Source organism: Mustelus asterias, chromosome 28, assembly GCF_964213995.1.
Source record: "Mustelus asterias chromosome 28, sMusAst1.hap1.1, whole genome shotgun sequence".
In the NCBI taxonomy this organism is placed as follows: domain Eukaryota; kingdom Metazoa; phylum Chordata; class Chondrichthyes; order Carcharhiniformes; family Triakidae; genus Mustelus; species Mustelus asterias.
The window spans coordinates 26,910,827-26,933,132 of record NC_135828.1 but is presented as its reverse complement, the minus strand read 5'-3'; the positions used below and the strand labels follow the sequence as shown (position 1 = coordinate 26,933,132).

General features: G+C 48.2%; 2 protein-coding genes across 3 annotated transcripts in view; one reads left to right on the top strand and one right to left on the bottom strand.

The window, feature by feature from the left end:
• The window catches only part of LOC144480348 (uncharacterized), a 420,372-nt gene that overhangs the window by 134,758 nt on the left and 263,308 nt on the right, over nt 1–22,306 (bottom strand). The window lies entirely within an intron of this gene.
• Nucleotides 1–22,306, top strand: part of pdlim1 (PDZ and LIM domain 1 (elfin)) — a 107,610-nt gene that overhangs the window by 62,896 nt on the left and 22,408 nt on the right. Inside the window, exon 4 of one of the 2 annotated variants that reach the window (XM_078199714.1) lies at nt 19,529–19,719. In XM_078199714.1, the coding sequence (XP_078055840.1) occupies nt 19,529–19,719 (191 nt within the window). Of the gene's footprint in view, nt 1–19,528; nt 19,720–20,338; nt 20,410–22,306 lie in introns of both variants that reach the window. The other variant, XM_078199713.1, reaches the window with a different exon arrangement.

Genomic DNA, 22,306 nt, shown 5'->3' with positions numbered 1-22,306 from the left:
ATTCCCCTGCCTTTTCCCCCGTACCCCCACACATTGTTTCTATTCAAATAATCATCCAATGCCCTCTAGAATGCCTCCATTGAAGCTGCCTCCACCACACTTCCAGGCAGAACATTCCAGACCCCAACCACTCGCTGGGTGAAGAAGATTTTTTTCTCACATCACATTTGCTTCTTTTGTAAATCACTTTAAATCTGTGCCCTCTCGCTCTCGATCCTTTCCGAGCGAGGACAGTTTCTCCCTCTCTACTCTGTCCAGCCCCCTCATGATTTTGAACGTCCCCGTCAAATCTCCTCTTCGCCGCCGTCTCTCCAAAGAGAATAGAATCACAGAAGCACAGAGTGTAGAAGAGGCCCTTCAGCCCATCGAGTCTGCACCGACACATGAGAAATACCTGATCCCATTTACCAGCACTTGGTCCATAGCCTTGAATATTATGATGTGCCAAGTGCTCTTCCAGGTACTTTTTAAAGGATGTGAGGCAACCTGCTTCTACCACCCTCCTGGGCAGCGCATTCCAGACTGTCACCACCCTCTCCATTCTATCCTCAGAACTATCCCTGGAACTATTCTAGTAAACCTCTCTCTCCAAGGTGTTCATATCCTTCCGACAGTGTGGCGTCTAGAACTGTACACAGTATTCCAGCTGGTTTAACTCATTTGATTTATTACTGTCACGATTCTGGAATATAGTGAAAAGTATTGTTTCTTCTGTGCTATACAGACAAGGCATACTGTTCATAGAGAAGGAAAGGAGAGAGTGGAGAATGTAGTGTTACAGTCATAACTAGGGTGTAGAGAAAGCTCAACTTAGTGCGAGGTAGATACATTCAAAAATCTGATGGCAGCAGGGAAGAAGCTGTTCTTGAGTCAGTTGGTACGTGACCTCAGACTTTTGTATTTTTTTTCCCCAATGGAAGAAGGTGGAAGAGGGAATGTCCAGGGTGCGTTGGATCCTTAATTATGCTGCCTGCTCTTCCAAGGCGGCAGGAAGTATGGACAGAGTCAATGGATGGAAGGCTGGTTTGTGTGATAGATTGGGCTATATTTATGACCTTTTGTAGAGGTCTTGGGCAGAGCAGGAGCCCATACCAAGCTGTGATACAACCAGAAGGAATGCTTTCTATGGTGCATCTGTAAAGGTTGGTGAGAGTCATAGCTGACATGCCAAATTTCCTTAGTCTTCTGAGAAAGTAGAGGCGTTGGTGGGCTTTCTTAACTATAGTGTCGGTACAGGGGGGGATCAGGGCAGGTTGTTGGTGATCTGGACACCTAAAAACCTGAAACTTTCAACCATTTCTACTTCGTCCCCGTTGATGTAGACAGGAGCATGCCCTCTAGTATGCTTCCTGAAGTCGATGACAATCTCCTTCGCTTTGTTGAATAAAATCATAGAATCTCTACAGTGCAGAAGGGGACCATTTGGCCCATCAAGTTTGCATAGACTTTCTGACAGAGCATCTTTCCCAGGTCCGCACCCCTGCCCTATCCCCATAACCCCACACATTTCACTTGCTAACCCACCGAGCCTCCACATCTTGGGACACTAAGAGGCAATTTAGCATGGTCAATCCACTTAACCTGCACATCTTTGGACTGTGGGAGGAAACCAGAGCACCCGGAGGAAACCCACACAGACACGGGGAGAATGTGCAGACTCCACACAGACAGTGACCCAAGCCGGGAATCGAACCTGGGTCCCTGGCGCTGTGAGGCAGCAGCGCTAACCACTGTGCTACCGTGCCAGTGAGGGCCGCCATGAACCGTTTGAAAATGATTTCCAACTGTTATATCTGTACTGCCAGCGTGGAAGGTATGGAACCATCTGGAAACATCTCAATGCTGTCGGTTGTTTGGTTAATGTTTGGATTCTGTTTCCCCTGGCAACCTGATAGGATTTGCCTGAGGGTTTGTCAGTTTAAAGCCACATGAAACATTGGTTGTGAGATTGTCAGTTTTTAAATAAAGTTAAGACCGGGCTTGATGTTAACAGCTGCCAAGTTGTAGCAGGCGACCCCTGCCCCTCGCCCCAGTTCCTGGGCACATTGCTGCTAACTCTTCCGTTCCGTTTCCAGAACCTTCTCTGTTATCCCCAAATAGATGCTCCTGAAATAAACCTTCCGATCGCCTTGGCAGAGTTTTGAGAATTAGCCTTCATTTATCTGTAAACAGTTCCCAAATGTGTCCATCTGTGCCGCTGTGGGAATGAAAGTATGTTGGAACCGTGATATGTTCCCAGTATAAGTTGGACAGAAAGCAGGATAGGAGAGGTGGCACGATGGTTAACACTGCTGCCTCACAGCGCCAGGGACCTGAGTTCGATTCCGGCCTCGGGTCACTGTCTGTGTGGAGTCTGCACGTCCTCCCCGTGTCTGTGTGGGTTTCCTCCGGATGCTCCGGTTTCCTCCCACAGTCCGAAGTTTAAAGTTTATTTATTCATGTCACAAGTAGGTTTACATTAACACTGCAATGAGGTTACTGTGAAAATCCCCTAGTCGCCACACTCCAGCGCCTGTTCGGGTACACTGAGGGAGAATTTAGCACGGTGAATGCACCTAACCAGCACGTCTTTCGGACTGTGGGAGGAAACCGGAGCACCCGGAGGAAACCCACGCAGACACGGAGAGAATGTGTAGACTCCGCACAGACAGTGATCCAAGTCGGGAATCGTACCCAGGTCCCTGGCACTGTGAGGCAGCAGTACCAACCACTGTGCCGCCATGATGTGTAGGTTTGGTGGATTGACTATACTAAATTGCCCCTTAGTGTCCAAAGATGTGTACTACAAACGACTAAAGGTCGTAAACAACGCCCAATCCGTCATGCAAACCAGTGTGAAAAATCTCCCATCCATTGACTCTGTCCCCACTTCCTGCTGCCTAGGAAAAGCATAATCAAGAACCCCACACACTCCAGACATTCTCTCTTCCACCTTCGTCCGTCAGGAAAAAGATACAAATGTTTGAGGACGTGTACCAACTGACTCAAGAACAGCTTCTTCCCTGCTGCCATCAGACCTTTGAATGGACCTGCCTTGCATTAAGTTGATCTTTGTCTACACCCTAGGTATGACTGGAACACTACATTCTGCACCCTTTCCCTTCCATCTCTATGAGCGATATGTTTTGGCTGTATAGTGCGCAAGAGACAATACTTTTCACTGTATACTAATATACGTGACAATAATAAATCAAACCAAAGGTTAGGTGGATTGGCCATGCTAAATTGCCCCTTAGTGTCCAAAGATGTGCAGGTTAGGTGGATTGGCCGTGCTAAATTGTCCCTTAGTGTCCAAAGATGTGCAGGTTAGGTGGATTGGCCATGCTAAATTGCCCTTTAGTGTCCAAAGATGTGCAGGTTAGGTGGATTGGCCATGCTAAATTGCCCCTTAGTGTCCAAAGATGTGCAGGTTAGGTGGATTGGCCGTGCTAAATTGTCCCTTAGTGTCCAAAGATGTGCAGGTTAGGTGGATTGGCCATGCTAAATTGCCCCTTAGTGTCCAAAGATGTGCAGGTTAGGTGGATTGGCCATGCTAAATTGCCCCTTAGTGTCCAAAGATGTGCAGGTTAGGTGGATTGGCCATGCTAAATTGCCCCTTAGTGTCCAAAGATGTGCAGGTTAGGTGGATTGGCCGTGCTAAATTGCCCCTTAGTGTCCAAAGATGTGCAGGTTAGGTGGATTGGCCATGCTAAATGCATGGGGATGGGGTGAACCTGGGTGGATTGCTCTTTCATGGAGTCGGTGGAGACTTGATGAACCAAGTGGCCGCCTCCTTCACTGTAGGGAATCTCTGGAGAGGTGTAACAGAAGCCTTTGTGTCTGTCTAGTGTTGTTCAAACTGAATATCGAGGAAAGCTGAGTGATAGGGGATGACGGAACTGAACAGTCTACAGACATTAAGTCCACTTCCGAGAGGGTTACCGACTCTCCAGGATTGTCCTCAATGAACTAAAGATTATTCCACTGGGCATGCTAGCTAGCTACAAAGGAGAACGATCGCACTGAATAAAAAGTACACATTCCTTCTTTGAACACTTTTAAGACAATTTGACAAGATGAGGTAAGAGATCATGTGATGAACATTCTAATAATACACCCAGTCAGAGCTGGCAACCCTACCCAATCCCTGTGCCCAAATTTAAATCCCTTGTACCGATAGGCCTCCACCTGAGATTACCAGGGCTGGGCTTGAGTCCTTGACTCCACAGTTTAACTTTCCGTCAAAATAACCCAAAATTGCCTCAATGGCTACGTCCTCAGTGGCAGTGCCTGGAAAAACCGGGGGTTATTTTAAATGCCAGACCTTTGCTCCTTCAATAACTGGGCTGTCAGATACAAAAACTGTGACAATCCAATATAGTGACCCTTTCAAACCAGATCTTGTTCAGTGAGGGGGTCCTTCTGACTTGGATTCTGGGTGTGGGACCTGGTTCTCAGACTGTAGACATATTCTGGTATCTGCTGAACACTTGTTAGTGCGATTTCTAAACAGCTTACAGAGTAGACACATTGCTATTAGGCGTGATTGTAACCCCCCCTCTCTCTCTCTCTCTCTGACATGACTGACTAGACACATTATCAGCCACGTTGTACATATCCCATCTCTTAACCCTTTATGCTAAAGATTCTGTCCAATCACACTCGAAGTACAGATATCAATACTAACCAATACTGGGCTGGCATGGTGACACAGTGGTTAGCACTGCTGCCTCACAGCGCTAGGGACCCTGGTTCAATTCCAGTCTTGGGTCACTGCCTGTGCGGAGTCTGCACGTTCTCCCCGTGTCTGCGTGGGTTTCCTCCGGGTGCTCCAGTTTCCTCCCACAGAGCGAAAGACGTGCGGGTTAGGTTCATTGACCCGAATAGGCACTGGAGTGTGGCGACTAGGTGATTTTCACAGTAACTTCATTGCAGTGTTAATGTAAGCCTACTCATGACATCCATAAATAAACTAAAAACTTTAAAAAAATTATTTAATTTGCATTACAATGAAGATCTGATTACAAGGAAAGATTCAACAGGCTGAGGGGCTTTTCTCTAGAATGGGGTGGGGGGAGGAGGTTGACGGATTATCAAACAGAGGTCTTGGAGCCTCTGAAGTATTTGGCTGTGGAGAGGATGTTTGGACTTGTGGATAGATAATCAGCACGGTGGCACAATGGTTAGCACTGTTGCCTCTCAGCGCCAGGGACCCAAGTTCGATTCCAGCCTCGGGTCACTGTCTGTGTAGAGTTTGCACATTCTCCCCGTGTCTGCGTGGGTTTCCTCCGGGTGCTCCGGTTTCCTCCCACAGTTCAAAGATGTGCGGGTTAGGTTGATTGGCCCTTAGCGTCAGGGATTAGCCGGGTAAATATGTGTGGTTACGGGGATGGGGCCTGGGTGGGATAGTGGTTGGAGTAGCCTCAATGGGCCGAATGGCCTCCTGCTGCACTGTAGGGATTCTATGAAAGATTCTATCACCGTAAAGATAAGATGGTTATTACTAAAGGCAGTCGGGAGCTTACCCAGAGGGTGGTTAGAATATGGGACTCGCTACCACAAGGAGCAGTTGAGGTGAGGTGCATTTAAGAGGAAGTTAGACAACTGAATGAGGGAGAAAGGAATAGATTGATATATAGATGGGGTGTAGATGAAGAGAGTGGGAGGAGGTTTGTGTACAAACACTGGCATTGATCTGTTGGTTACTTCTTCCTTTTGCCTGTGTCCGTGGTGCACAAGACAGACTTTCATCTGCTTCCATAGCTAGTCATTCCCAGAACAGGTCATGAGTCTGTCACCAGGGGCTTATAGCTTGAGTGGCGCCACTCCACACCAAGCGTGGCTGACCAGGCGTCTCTCCCACTCTTACCGCCAGCCATTGGTGTGTTTGGAAGGATTGTGGCACTCGACCTGTTTGGCTGCGTTATGAACACACCTTCCTTGGCCATCAAGCCCTGGGGTGGGACTCGAACCCGGAGCTTCTGGCTCAGAGGCAGGGACGCTAACCCCACTGCGCCACAAGGCCCCCCTGCATTGGTTTGAACAGCCCATTTCTCTGTTGTAAACTCTGTGTCAATTGGGGCTATGTTTACCTGCCCAGGTGGCACAGTGGTTAGCACTGCTGCCTCACGTTTGATTTAATTTATTATTGTCACATGTATTAACATACAGTGAAAAGTATCGTTTCTTGCGCGCTATGCAGACAAAACATACCATTCATAGAGAAAGGAGAGAGTGCAGAATGTAGTGTTACAGTCATAGCTAGGGTGTAGAGAAAGATCAACTTAATGCAAGGTCGGTCCATTCAAAGTCTGACAGCAGCTGGGAAGAAGCTGTTCTTGAGTCAGTTGGTACATGACCTCAGACTTTTGTATCTTTTTCCCAAAGGAAGAAGGTGGAAGAGAGAATGTCCGGAGTGCGTGGGGTCCTTAATTATGCTGGCTGCTTTGCCGAGGCAGCGGGAAGTGTAGACAGTCAGTGGATGGGAGGCTGGCCATGGACTCGCCAGGGTCAGGACAGCTCCAGGGACCCAGGTTCGATTCCCGGCTCGGGTCACTGTCTATGTGGAGTTTGCACATTCTCCTCGTATCTGTGTGAGTTTCCCCCGGGTACTCCAGTTTCCTCCCACAGTCCAAAGATATGCGGGTTAGGTGCATTGGCCATGCTAAATTGCCCCTTAGTGTCCCGGGATGTGTAGGTTAGAGGGATTAGCGGGATAAATGTGTGGGGTTGTGGGGATAGGGTCTGGGGTAGGATTATTGTCAGTACAGACTCAATGGGCCGAATGGCCTCCTCTGCACTGTAGGGATTCTATGATTACAAGTTAGAAAATGTGGATAGCATCTCTGTGGTTTTCAGAATTCCACTGATTGCGGAGAGGCTATCCACACGGAAAGTCGACAAAGCAGACTTTGGTAGGATCGTAGGATATTTTTTGTAATCGGTTCAATTTTAAAATGTACGTTTCTGTAGAATACTGGGCCAGAGGGTCCCATTCCTGACCTCTGCTATGTTATCTGATCAGAGTGAGTTTCCCCGGTTAGGGAAGGTGTTGGGACTGGACTTTGAGCCCCATCTAGTGACCACTGTTGAGAAGTGCAGCTGGACAGAGAAGTGGTAGCGGAGTGGTATTGTCACTGGACGAGTAATCCAGAGACCGAGGGAATGCGGGTTCGAATCCCACCACAGCAGGTGGTGAAACTTGAATAAAAATCTGAAACTAAAAGTCTGATGATGACCATGAAACAATTGTGGTGAAAACCCATCCAGTTAACTCATGTCCCTTAGAGGGAAAAAAATCTGCAGCCTGGCTGGACTATATGTGACTCCAGATCCACAGCAATGTGGCTGACTCTTAAATGCACCCTCAAAGGCCCAGCCAGTGACCCCTATATCCCATGAAAGTATTTTGCAGGCAGTACAGTGGCACACTGGTTGACACTGCTGCCTCACAGTGTCAGGGACCCATTTCCACCCACAGTCCGAAAGATGTGCAGGTTCGATGGATTGGCCATGCTAAATTGTCCCTTAGTATCAGGGGGATTCTAGAATCATAGAGGTTTACAACATGGAAACAGGCCCTTCGGCCCAACTTGTCTATGCTGCTCACTTTTTACCACTAAGCTAGTCCCAATTTCCCTCAGTTGGCCCATATCCCTCTATACCCATCTTACCCATGTAATTGTCTAAATGCTTTTCAAAAGACAAAATTGTACCCACCTCTGCTACTACCTCTGGCAGCTCGTTCCAGACACTCACCACCCTCTGTGTGAAAGAATTGCCGCTCTGGACCCTTTTGTATCTCTCCCCTCTCACCTTAAACCTATGCCCTCTAGTTTTAGACTCCCCTACCTTTGGGAAAAGATGTTGACTATCTACCTTATCTCTGCCCCTCATTATTTAAAAGCATTAGCAGGATATATACGTGGGGTTACGGGGATAGGGCCTGGGTGGGATTGTGGTTGGTGCAGGCTCGATGGGCTGAATGGCCTCGTTCTGCACTGTAGGGATTCTATGACGAGGTTGGCCGGTGATGGCCTCCACAGTGGAAGAGTGCCCCTTTGTTTCGAATTTACTGTTACCTTTTTTTCTACAAAAAAGGGGGAGGCTAACTTTGGAAGGACGGAGGCCTCCCTTTTCTGTGCTTTGGCCGGGGAATCAATGGCACTGGGCTACATCGCTAGACGTGCTGGTAAAATGCCCATTACTGCCTGCTGTGTCCAGATGTGCGGTCATGGACACGTTTGCTTGTCTGTCTCCTCACAGCAGCTGCTTGGGTAGAATTGGTGCCCAACTGGGTCGCTTGGTATTGTTTCAAGGACAGTAAAAGAGTGGTGTGTTAGTGGTTTCTACAAACAAACAGTATTGTCCAGATACAGAAGTGTGGAGATTATGTTACTGGATTTGTAATCCAGAGGCCTGGGATAATAATCGCTGGAACTAGGCATTCAAATCCCACCAGAGAAATTGGGGATTTAAAAAAGAACTAGAAATAAAATTCTGTTGTCAGTGGGGGCGACTATGAAGCTGTCAGATTGCCATTACAAAGTCAAAAGATTCAATAATTCCCTTTAATGAAGGAACTCTGAAATCCAGTCCTATACCAGCATGTTGACACACTCTCATGTAGATCAAAGGCTAGGAATACTGCAGCGAGTAACTCACCTCCTGACTCCCCAAAGCCTATCCACCATCTACAAGGCACAAGTCAGGAGTGTGATGGAATACTCCCCACTTGCCTGGATGGGTGCGGCTCCCAACAACACTCAAGAAGCTCGACACCATCCAGGACAAAGCAGCCCCGCTTGATTGGCATCCCATCCACAAACATCCACTCCCTCCACCACTGACGCTCAGTAGCAGCAGTGTGTACTATCTACAAGCTGCACTGCAGCGACTCACCAAGGCTTCTTGGACAGCACCTTTCAAACCCTCTACCACCACCATCTAGAAGGACAAGGGCAGCAGATACCTGGGAACACCACCACCTGGACGTTCCCCTCCAAGTCACTCACCATCCTGACTTGGAAAAATATCGCCGTTCCTTTACTGTGGCTTGGTCAAAACGCTGGAATTCTCTCCCTAACAGCTCTGTGGGTGTACCTACACCTCCGACTGCAGCGATTCGAGGACAACTGGGGATGGGCATTAAATGCCGGTCTGGCCTGTGATGCCCACATCCCATAAAATTAATTTTGAAAAATACAGCGATCCTTTCATCGAATCATAGAATCATACTGGGCACATTGGCACATTAGAAACACCTGACCTCCCACCTAACCCCATTTACCAGCACTTGGCCCATAGCCCTGTATGTTATGATGTGCCAAGTGCTCATCCAGATACTTTTTAAAGGATGTGAGGCAACCTGCCTCCACCACCCTCCGAGGCAGCGCATTCCAGACTATCACCACCCACTGCGTAAAGAAAGGTTTTTCCTCACAATCCCCCGTGAACCTCCTGCCCCTCACCTTGAACTTCTGTCCCCTTGTGACTGACCCTTCAACGAAGGGGAACAGCTGCTCCCTATCCACTCTATCCATGTGTCTCATAATCATGGAATCCCTACAGTGCAGAAGGAGGCCATTCGGCCCATCGAGTCTGCACTGACCGCAATCCCACCCAGGCTCTATTCCCGTAACCCCACTTATGTACCCTGCTAATCCCCTGACACTAGACTCAATTTAGCATGGCCAATCCACCTAACCCTCGCATCTTTGGACTGTGGGAGGAAACCGGAGCACCCGGAGGAAACCCACACAGACACGGGAAGAACGTGCAGACTCCACACACGTGCTACACCTCGATCAGGTCGTCCCTCAGTCTTCTCTGCACCAATGAAAACAACCCAAGCCTATCCAACCTCTCTTCATAACTTAAATGTTCTGTCCCAGGCAGCATCCTGGTGAATCTCCTCTGCACCCCCCCCAATGCGATCACATCCTTCCTATAACGTGGCGACCAGAACTGCACACAGTACTCCAGCTGTGGCCTCACCAAAGTTCTATACAACTCCATCATGACCTCTCTGCTTTTGTAATCTATACCCCGATTGATAAAGGCGAGTGCGCCATCTGCCTTTTTCACCACCCTATTAACCTGCCTTTCCGCCTTCAGAGATCTACGGACAAACACGCCAAGGTCCCTTTGTTCCACATAACTTCCTAGTGTCCTACCATTCAATGGGTACTTCTTTGTCAAATTATTCCTTCCAAAGCATATCACCTCACCTTTTTTCAGGTTTAAATTCCATTTGGTTGTATTAAGCAGCTCCCAGTGGCTCACAAAGATAGTTTCACTCCAGTTTCTCAGAGAACCCACTGGTTTTGCCAGTGATGCCCAAATCCCAAGTTCAGTTTCTGTTTATTTCAGTGTTTCTGGGATGCACTGGGTGGGGGGTAGTTGATGCTGACGTGGGGAGGAAAGGGTATCGGCTTGTCCACTGCTCAGTCACTTGTCACTGTGGATGCACAAGGCTGGGATTAGTGAGAGGGAGGGAGGTCAGAGGCCACTCCGTTCACTGCCGGCACTTGTTGTCCAGGCAAATTCTCATGCCCGTAAGGCAATGGAGGGCAGCTGGTCCCACTGACAGTCTGCCAACACCTGTTGGCACCTTTAACCGTGGAGAGAGGGGTGGACAATCAAAGGGCTTTAATTGGGATCATGCTGCATTGCTGCCCATATCCTGCCACATCACTTCCTGTCTGAAATATTCATGAATAAAACATTACCCCCGCCCCCCCCTCCACAAACAGTGATACTAGGCTTCATGAACTGGTTGTCCAACTAATGTTAACTACTACTGTAGAGGGACAGGTAGTATTGAGGAAGCAGGGAGGCTGCAGAAGGACTTGGACAGGTTAGGAGAGTGGGCAAAGAGGTGGCAGATGGAATACAATGTGGAAAAGTGTGAGGTTACGCACTTTGGAAGGAGGAATGGAGGCGTAGACTATTTTCTAAATGGGAAAATGCTTAGGGAATCAGAAACACAAAGGGACTTGGGAGTCATTGTTCAAGATTCTCTTGAGGTTAACGTGCAGGTTCAGTCGGCAGTTAGGAAGGCAAATTCAATGTTAGCATTCATGTCGAGAGGGCTAGAATACAAGATGTACTTCTGAGGCTGTATAAGGCTCTGGTCAGACCCCATTTGGAGTATTGTGAGCAGTTTTGGGCCCCATATTTAAGGAAGGATGGGCGGGCCTTGGAAAGGGTCCAGAGGAGGTTCACAAGATTGATCCTGGGAATAAAGAGGAACAGTTGAGGACACTGGGTCTGTACTCATTGGAGTTTAGAAGGATGAGGGGGGATCTTATTGAAACTTACAGGATACTGCAAGGACTGGATAGAGTGGACGTGGAGAGGATGTTTCCACTAGTAGGAAAAACTAGAACCAGAGGGCACAACCTCAGGCTAAAGGGATGATCCTTTAAAACAGAGATGAGGAGGAATTTCTTCAGCCAAGAGAGTGGTGAATGTGTGGAACTCTTTGCTGCAGAAGGCTGTGGAGGCCAGGTCAATGAGTGTCTTTAAGACAGAGATAGATAGGTTCTTGATGAATAAGGGGATCAGGGGTTATGGGGAAAAGGCAGGAGAATGGGGATGAGAAAAATATCAGCCATGATTGAATGGCGGAACAGACTCGATGGGCCGAGTGGCCTAATTCTGCTCCGGTGTCTTATAACTAATGTACACCACTCTCATCATTTTCCCTCTCAGGACTTTTGTGGAGAAATCGTGGGTTTCCTCCAGGAGCTCCGGTTTCCTCCCGCAGTCCAAAGATGTGTAGGTTAGGTGGATTGGCCATGTTAAATTACCCAGGGGTTAGATGGATTAGCTATGTTAGATGTGCTGGATTGCGGGGATAGGGCTGGGGGTTGGGCTCGGGTGGGATGCTCTCTGGAAGGTCGGTGCTGACCCGATGGGCTGAATGGCCTTCTTCAGCACTGTAGGGATTCTACGATCTATGAATTTCATACACTGATTAACCAGGTGGTTGATCCAGTTACAGGTGTGTGCTGACACCTGTATTGCCCACGTTAGCTCTGGAACCTTCTCTTGCGAGCAACCCATTGCACCTCCTCTCATTTTACAATTCCTGTTCTCTCCAAGCCTCCAAACGCTCAAGATCACCCTTTCCTCCCTCATCCTGTGTACTGAGATACTTCACGTACTCAGTGACTCCACCTTCATCCTGGCTGCCTTTGCCCTCTGTGTGCTCGGATGCCAATTGCCCCCCACTGAACTTCTCCCTCCCCACTCTCCCATCCAACTCTGTGGTCTCCGGGTGGAGTTTGCGTGGACTCATGCCCTCCCTACTTTCATGGTCTTTATTGATGGCGAGTGCCACTCACCCATTCATGCCAATCCCACTTTCTCCCACTCACTTTGTCTGCCCTTGGACTAAACATCCTCGTCAAATCGCTATCAACTTCCCTTTCAAATTCCCAACTGCTTGGCTTTGACTTTGCATTGATGATAGTTCTGCAACTGCTCATTCGCTCAGCCACTCCCTTTACCCCCTGACCTTTGACAGGGTTGGCCTCACCTTCCTGCTGCAGTGACCCTTGTCAAGAACCCCGCTGATGTTATCTACAAGAGTCTCAAAACCCCGAAGGGTCAGGTGAAACACTGGTTCTTAGTGTTATATATTTGTTTGGAATAATGTGAGGAACCGTGTACAACCCAGTGAGGAACCCAGTCCAGTCACTGTGGAAACAATTTATAAAGAGTATTTATTAAAGTAAAAGAAATGAAAAAACACACAAACATTAATATACACTCTGACACTCAAGTATATTAATAACTAAACACACTGTTTTATCCAAAATATACCCATGTTCCCTGAACTCACTGGGACATCCTGTTACCAAACAATACAGTTTAGATCACCAAGTCTGGGAACAGACCTTTTCCTGGTTCAGTGAAGGTACCAACTGCATCCTTTAGATGGGAATCTCTGCAATCTGTCGTGCCCCTGAATGTAACTGAGACTGCCCTCTGTCTGGCTATTGGATGGAAAACTAGGCTGCTTCGCCAATGAGGCTGCTAGCAGTTGCACTGTTCTGCTGCTTTAATATTCCACCCTGTGGATTTGGCTGTCTACAATTCCTTGCCTGTATAGCCCCCACTGATCTCTGGTAAACAATGTTTCTGATATGGCAATGTGCAGTACAATTTTGCTAGACGCCTGCTAATCTTGCTACTGGGCAAATCGCATCTCAGTATTCCTCTAGACATCTGCCAATCTTGTTACTTGTTTGTGTTATTCTAGTTTTCATCCCAAACTCACTGGGCGGCTCGGTGGCACAGTGGTTAGCACTGTTAAACACTCCAGGGAACTGGGTTCGATTCTCGGCTTGGGTCACTGTCTTGTGGAGTCTGCACGTTCTCCCCATATCCTCCAAGTGCTCCGGTTTCCTCCCACAGTCCGAAAGACGTGCTGGTTAGGGTGCATTGGCCATGCTAAATTCTCCCTCAATGTACCCAAACAGGCACCGGAGTGTGGCGACGAGGGGGTTTTCACAGTAACTTCATTGCAGTGTTAATGTAAGCCTACTTGTGACACTAATAAATAAACTTTAACGTCATTAACTTTCAAATTTCTAATACCCTTTTCCATTGCCTCACTCGAGTGCCTCTTTTAACATTTCGCTATCTGTCCGAATCCAGAGTGTCGCCTGCAATTGGGGTTCCCTTCCCGACTCTGCACTGTTAGAATCATAGAATCCCCACAGTACAGAAGGAGGCCATTCGGCCCATTGAGTCTGTGCTGACTACAATCCCACCCCGGCCCTATTCCCGTAACCCCACACATTTACCCTGACACTAGGGTCAATTTAGCATGGCCAATCTTTCAGAGTGTGGGAGGAAACCGGAGCACCCGGAGGAAACCCACGCAGACACTGGGGAGAACGTGCAAACTCCACACAGACAGGCACCCGAGGCTGGAATTGAACCCGGGTCCCTGGCGCTGTGAGGCAGCAGTGCTAACCACTGTGCCACCGTGCTGCCCTCAAAAGATATGGAATGCTTCATGAATTGGCATATCATTTTGCCTCCAGACCTTATTCTTTTCCGCTTTCTCTTTTCACATTCTGCTTCTTGGAGACATAGGCAGGTCATCTTCTGCTTTCAATGTTATCTATACACCACTTCACCCAAATACTCCAGGGACTTCATGTTGTCGGCCTGTATTGTTGGCATCCTGGCACAGTGGTTAGCACTGCTGCCTCGCAGCGCCAGGGACCCGGGTTCGATTCCAGCCTCGGGTCACTGTCCGTGTGGAGTCTGCACGTTCTCCCCGTGTCTGCGTGGGTTTCCTCCCTGCCTTGATGCTCCGGTTTTTTCCCACAGTCCAATGGGTTGATTGGCCACGCTAAATGTCCCCCAAGGTGTGAGATGGATTAGCCATGGGAAATGTGTGGGGTTACAGGGGTAGGACGGGGGAGAGGGTCTGAGTAAGATGCTCTGTCGGAGAGTCGGTGCAGACTCGATGGGCTGAATGGCCTCTTCTGAACTGTGGGGCTTCTATATGTGCCCAGTTTTAGATGAGCTGGAATTTACTTCAGCGGAACATCAGTCTGGTCAAGGCCACCATCTTTGGCTCCACCACTAACTCCTGGCTGCTGATTCGCTTCCCCTTTCCTGCCATGATCTCAGGCTGACCAGACCGTTTGCAACCTTGGCAACCAAATGACCTGTGGAGACCTTCCAATCCCATAATCCTCTCCATAACACACAGACTGTTGACTTCCAATGATCTTGTGTTGCCTGTTTTGCCCCTGCCTTGATGCCCCTATCCCTGAAGTCCTCACCAGAGACTTTATCAGCACCAACCATTCTCTGAGTCGTCGAGGCCTACAGCACAGAAATAGGCCCTTCGGCTCATCATGTCTGCACTGGTCAAAGAAAAGCCACTTAACTATTCTAATCCCATTTTCCAGCACTTGGCCCATAGCTTTGGCATCACAAGTGCACATCTAAATACTTCTTCAACGTTATGAGGGTCTCTGCCTCCACCACCCTTTCAGGCAGTGAGTTCCAGACTCCCAGCACCCTCTGGGTGAAAAAGCTTTTCCTCACATCGCCTCTAAACCTCCTGTCCCTTACCTTAAATCTGTGTCCCCTGGTCACTGATCCCTCCACCCAGGGGATAAGTTTCTTCCTGTCTACTCTGTCTATGCCCCTCATCATTTTATACATCTCAATCACATCCCCCTCAGTCTCCTCTGCTGCAAAGTCTATCCAATCTCTCTTACAATCAAAGAATCCCTGCAGTGCAGAAGGAGGCCATTTGGCCCATCAAGCTTGCAGCAACAACTAACCCACCCAAGACCTATCCCCGTAACCCCAAGTATTTACCCCGCTGATCCTTCTAACGCTAATGGCCAATTTAGCATGGTCAATCCACCCAACCTTCATAGTGCTGATAATTAATAGAAACATAGAAAAACTACAGCACAAAACAGGCCCTTCGGCCCCACAAGTTGTGCCGAACATATCCCTACCTTTTAGGCCTACCTATAACCCTCCATCCTATTAAGTCCCATGTACTCATCCAGGAGTCTCTTAAAAGACCCTATTGAGTTTGCCTCCACCACCATTGACGGTGGTTAATTAATAATTCTCTTGACTCATCTTATATCCTCCACCCTCTGGACGCTTTAGCTCATCGGCACCTCTGCTTCTGTCCAGTTCAACATTCAATCCTATCCTCACTGACTTCCATCAGCTCCCGGCCCTCCAGAATTAATTTTGTTCTAATTCTCTCTTTCATGTTTAGCTTCCATCATGACTTTGCCCTTCTGAGATCCTGATCCAGCTTCAGTCAATTAAGCCATGCAAGTTTCTGAGATTTTGAACTGTTCGGCTTATAGACTCCTGTGATACACACCATCAGTCCTGACGTAATATCCAGGCTTCACCACCTTGATGTAAAATTTGAGTTCATAGATTCCCTACAGTGCAGAAGGAGGCCATTTGACCCATTGAGTCTTAGAACATAGAACATAGAACATTACAGCGCAGAACAGGCCCTTCGGCCCACGATGTTGCACCGACCAGTTAAAAAAAAACTGTGACCCTCCAACCTAAACCAATTTCTTTTCGTCCATGAACCTATCTACGGATCTCTTAAACGCCCCCAAACTAGGCGCATTTACTACTGATGCTGGCAGGGCATTCCAATCCCTCACCACCCTCTGGGTAAAGAACCTACCCCTGACATCGGTTCTATAACTACCCCCCCTCAATTTAAAGCCATGCCCCCTCGTGCTGGATTTCTCCATCAGAGGAAAAAGGCTATCACTATCCACCCTATCTAAACCTCTAATCATCTTATATGTTTCAATAAGATCCCCTCTTAGCCGCCGCCTTTCCAGCGAAAACAATCCCAAATCCCTCAGCCTCTCCTCATAGGATCTCCCCTCCATACCAGGCAACATCCTGGTAAACCTCCTCTGCACCCTCTCCAAAGCCTCCACATCCTTCCTGTAATGTGGGGACCAGAACTGCACACAGTACTCCAAGTGCGGCCGCACCAGAGTTGTGTACAGTTGCAACATAACGCTACGACTCCTAAATTCAATCCCCCTACCAATAAACGCCAAGACACCATATGCCTTCTTAACAACCTTATCTACTTGATTCCCAACTTTCAGGGATCTATGCACACATACACCTAGATCCCTCTGCTCCTCCACACTATTCAAAGTCCTCCCGTTAGCCCTATACTCAACACATCTGTTATTCCTACCAAAGTGAATTACCTCACACTTCTCCGCATTAAACTCCATCCGCCACCTCTCGGCCCAACTTTGCAACCTGTCTAAGTCTTCCTGCAAACTACGACACCCTTCCTCACTGTCTACCACACCACCGACTTTGGTGTCATCAGCAAATTTGCTAATCCACCCAACTATACCCTCATCCAGATCATTAATAAATATTACAAACAGCAGTGGCCCCAAAACAGATCCCTGAGGTACACCACTTGTAACCGCACTCCATGATGAATATTTACTATCAACCACCACCCTCTGTTTCCTATCCGCTAGCCAATTCCTGATCCAATTTCCTAGATCACCCCCAATCCCATACATCTGCATTTTCTGCAGAAGCCTACCATGGTGAACCTTATCAAACGCCTTACTAAAATCCATATATACCACGTCCACTGCCTTGCCCCCATCCACCTCCTTGGTCACTTTCTCAAAAAACTCAATAAGGTTAGTAAGGCACGACCTACCTGCCACAAAACCATGCTGACTATCACCTATCAATTCATTACTCTCCAAATAACTATAAATCCTATCCCTTATAATTTTTTCCAACATCTTGCCGACAACAGAAGTGAGACTCACCGGTCTATAATTCCCGGGGAAGTCTCTGTTCCCCGGGAATTATAGGGGTCTAAATTGAGGGGGGGTAGTTATAGAACCGATGTCAGGGGTAGGTTCTTTACCCAGAGGGTGGTGAGGGATTGGAATGCCCTGCCAGCATCAGTAGTAAATGCGCCTAGTTTGGGGGCGTTTAAGAGATCCGTAGATAGGTTCATGGACGAAAAGAAATTGGTTTAGGTTGGAGGGTCACAGTTTTTTTTTCCCCTTGTGTCTTCATCAACTCTCCTACAGAACATCGTATCCAGGCCCACCTTCCGCCCTATTCTCATAACCCCAAGAATTTACCCCACTAATCCCTCTAACCCTAACATCTTTGGACACAAAGGAACAAATTACCATGGCCCCAATTCACCTAATCTACAGATTTTTGGATGAGAAGGGGCAATTTAGCATGGCCCATCCACCTAACCTGCACGTCTTTGGACTCGAAGGGGCAATTTAGCATGGCCAATCCACCCAACCTACATATCTTCATAGAATCCATAGAATCCTACAGTGCAGAAAGGGGCCATTCAGCCCATCGAGTCTGCACCGACCATAATCCCACTCAGGCTCTATCCCCATATCCCCATGTATTTACCCTAGCTAGTCCACCTGACACTAAGGGGCAATTTAGCATGGCCAATCAACCTAACCTGCACATCTTTGGACTGTGGGAGGAAACTAGAGCACCCAGAGGAAACCCACGCAGACACGGGGAGAACGTGCAAACTCCACACCTGGGTCCCTGGCGCTGTGAGGCAGCAGTGCGAACCACTGTGCCCCTGTGCTGCCCTGCCCCTAGGTTGTTGCTTCTACCCAGCCATATGAATGAAGAAGATTCCTCTTAAAACCCATTTTTCTGGCTAAGTTTTTGGTTATCATATGCAATATCTCTGTATAAAGTTTCATATTTTTTCCCCTTGTGTCTTTTTGGAGTTCCTTAGGGTGTTTATTCTATGCTAATGTTTAGTACAGGTTATAGGCGCTCTGTGAATGGGAGTTACTGAATCTGGTGTATAGATTCACCCTGGCTTTACATGGCCTATTCTGCAATGTACAGTGAGCTAGTGGTTTCACTAATCTGCTTTTGCACAGAGCTGGAATAGAGGAAAATAAGTGAACAGTCCTATTAGGGATGTGTCATCACTGCTGGCATCTGTTCAACTGGAATATGTGATATATGATTGGGTTCCCTGTCCCTCCCCTCCCCAATTAACTTTGTGGGTTCAGTCACTGGTGTGTTGGGGACAAGGAAGTGCTGTTTTGGATTCCGAGGGTACAAAGTAGCTGATCCATTGGGAAGGATAATTTTAACCAAATCCTGTAGATAATGGAATTAGGTGCCACACCGATTTCACACCCTGCCCAGTGTATTCATTCAGAAAGTGGGGCGGCACAGTGGTTAGCACTACTGCCTCACAGTGCCAGGGACCCGGGTTTGATTCCATCCTCGGGTGACTGTCTCTGGAGTTTGCACATTCCCCCAGTGTCTGCATGGGTTTCCTCTGGGTGCTCCGGTTTCCTCCCACCGATGTGTAGGTTAGGTGGATTGGCAATGCTAAATTCTCCCTTGGTGTCCAGAGTTGTGCAGGTTAGGTGGATTGGCCATGCTAAATTGCCCCTTAATGTCAATAGATGTGCAGGATAGGTTGATTGGTCATGCTAAATTTCCCCATTGTGTCAAGGGCATTAGCAGGGTAAATACATGGGGTTATGGGGATAGGGCCTGGGTGGGATTGTAGTCAGTGCAGGCCCGATGGGCCGTATGGCCTCCTTCTGCACTGTAGGGATTCTATGAAAGTGAGATTTGGCGGGATGCAAGACTGGTGTTTCAGCTGCTTTGATGGGTTAGGTTTAGAATTGCTCCCTTAGAGTACACAAGGAAGCCCTTTGGCCCATCACACCAGTGCTAGCTCTTTGAAAGAGCTATCCAAAGTGACCCCCAGCTCCAGTGAAACCCAGATGCTAATCTCCCAATAAATTGCAATCTCTTCCTTTTTGCTTCAGATACAGGGATGGTGCTTCATTCCTGTGTAAAAAGGTGAACTATTTAACAGCTGTTGAATGTGTCGGCAGTGGTTACAAATCCCTAATGGTGTTGGGCTGCATGTTACTTGGCCGTCACCCCACGCCTGCATGTAGCCATGTCTCTTTGTCCTTGCACGCAGGAGGCTAAGCACATAGGAAGTGCCCACAATCGGAGCGCTAAGCCATTCTCTGCTGCTTCCAGCACATCTCCCAAAGTCATTACCTCACAGTACAACAGCCCAGCCGGCCTTTACTCTGCAGCCAACGTGGAGAAAATCAACAGCGCCGTCGAGACCCGAGTGGCCTCCAGCAACCATGAGCCAAGCAAACTGTAAGTACCATGTACTCTGTCCCGCCTGGGCTGGAGCCCACGCAAAATGTTCAAGTAACTACCACGCACGGCTTCACGCTCAACGCTCAGTGGTTACGGGCTCCCCCGGTCAGGTATTCGAGCGTTACGAAAGAGGTGCGTTTAGTGTAATTATTTTACTGGGTTATGTGGGGGAGAAAACGGATCAGGAGCCAATCTGGAATGTGTGTACAACCCGAGTCTCAAAGCCACAATTTGGGCCCAAGTTGATTGGAAACGGAGAGAGGAGGTGCGAGAGAGTGAAGGACGGATTGGGATCACTTCTCCATCCCCTACAGGATCTAGAAATTAACTTTGGCATAATATATGATGGTGTTACCCTTCAGAGATGGGGGAGACCTACAGCGTCTAGAGATCTGCTCTGTTCAAGCTATCTCGCTCTCTGATCCACACTCGCTGCTCAACAATATAAAGGAACAATGTTTTCTTCAACTCTTCAGTTCCCTCCTCGCAGGTTTCTTGTGCAGTCTCGTCCCCGCTGTTGGATTTGGTTTGACTTTTAATTGGTGTGTTGACTTCATGAAGGGCGAAGCAACAGTTAACTCCAGTCTCTGTGTTTGCTGTTCCCTTTCTTTTCCAGAGGCCGGCTCACTTGCAGCGCACATTCAGTCTAGTAAATCCGCCCTTTAAACGGTCGCCCAGTGCAAGCAGGTGCCTGAAACTTTGCTCTATCGCGGCTTAGTAAATATAACGCGATAGTCTACCACCGGGTGATGAACCACACTTTCGGGGCAAGTTTAATGTCGGCACTGCCAGTATGCAGCCTCCCTGATTTATGGAGTGCATCGCATTCCAGGTGTGTCCTGGACGTCTCCATCCAGGCAGTGCAGACTCGGAACTTATTTCTTCACACAAACCTTCTCCATCTTTTCTCAAATGGTCGATAGAAATCTCACTGCACTGTATCATTTTTTTAAGATGTCAATTTAATATTTAAAAAAGCTGCATGATTAGAACCACACATGTTAAACCATTGTATAACACCATGATTCAACTCACTCAAAGTTTACTTTTTAACTATCATTGCATGATTCAGGCTAAGCTCTCCTATAATTCCCTCCTTAATGAACAGTATTGTCACTCCGATTTCAACAAGATGCAGCCATGGAGATACTGTTCCAATTTGAATTCAGAACAGCAATCACTGATAGTTACAGTCACTTTATAACACTGGGGTACAGTACTGGTGGGGACGGGGCTATCACTGTATAACACTGGGGTACAGTACTGCTGGGGTTGGGTCTGTCACTGTATAACACTGGGGTACAGTACTGGTGGGGACGGGTCTGTCACTGTATAACACTGGGGTACAGTACAGCTGGGGTTGGGTCTGTCACTGTATAACACTGGGGTACAGTACTGGTGGGCGCGGGTCTGTCATTGTATAACACTGGGGTACAGTACTGGTGGGGACGGGTCTGTCACTTCATAACACTGCGGTACAGTACTGCTGGGGACGGGACTATCACTGTATAACACTGGGGTACAGTACTGGTGGGGTTGGGTCTGTCACTGTATAACACTGGTGGAGATGGGTCTGTCACTGTATAACAGTGGGGTACAGTACTGGTGGGGATGGGTCTGTCACTGTATAACACTGGTGGAGATGGGTCTGTCACTGTATAACAGTGGGGTACAGTACTGGTGGGGATGGGTCTGTCACTGTATAACACTGCGGTACAGTACTGCTGGGTACGGGGCTATCACTGTATAACACTGTGGTACAGTACTGGTGGGGATGGGTCTGTCACTGTATAACACTGGGGTACAGTACTGGTGGGGACAGGTCTGACGCTGTATAACACTGGGGTACAGTACTGGTGGGGACAGGTCTGTCACTATAACACTGGGGTACAGTACCGGTGGGGACAGGTCTGTCACTATAACACTGGGGTACAGTACTGGTGGGGACGGATCTGTCACTGTATAACACTGGGGTACAGTACTGGTTGGGATGGGTCTGTCACTGTATAACACTGGGGTACAGTACTGGTGGGGACGGGTCTGTCACTGTATAACACCGGGATACAGTCCTGGTGGGGACGGGTCTGTCGCTGTATAACATTGGAGTGCAGTACTGGTTGGGATGGGTCTGTCACTGTATAACACTGGGGTACAGTCCTGGTGGGGATGGGTCTGTCACTGTATAACACTGGAGTACAGTACTGGTGGGGATGGGTCTGTCACTGTATAACACTGGGGTACAGTTCTGGTGGGGACGGGTCTGTCACTGTATAACACTGGGGTACAGTACTGGTGGGGATGGGTCTGTCACTGTATAACACTGGGGTACAGTACTGGTGGGGACAGGTCTGTCGCTGTATAACACTGGAGTACAATGCAAGTGGATCAATCCCCTGAGTTCCTGCTTCTGATGGCTCCCTTGTGCAATGCCCTCGCACTACCCAATCTTCAATCAGTGACTGACCCTGGGAAATTGACCCTAAATATGTATTACGCAGAAATCGGAGGAATAATGAGGGAGCTTCTTACTCAGTGGCATAGTAATCCTGGTGACAATACTGTGACTTTAAGGTTCCTTTCTGAG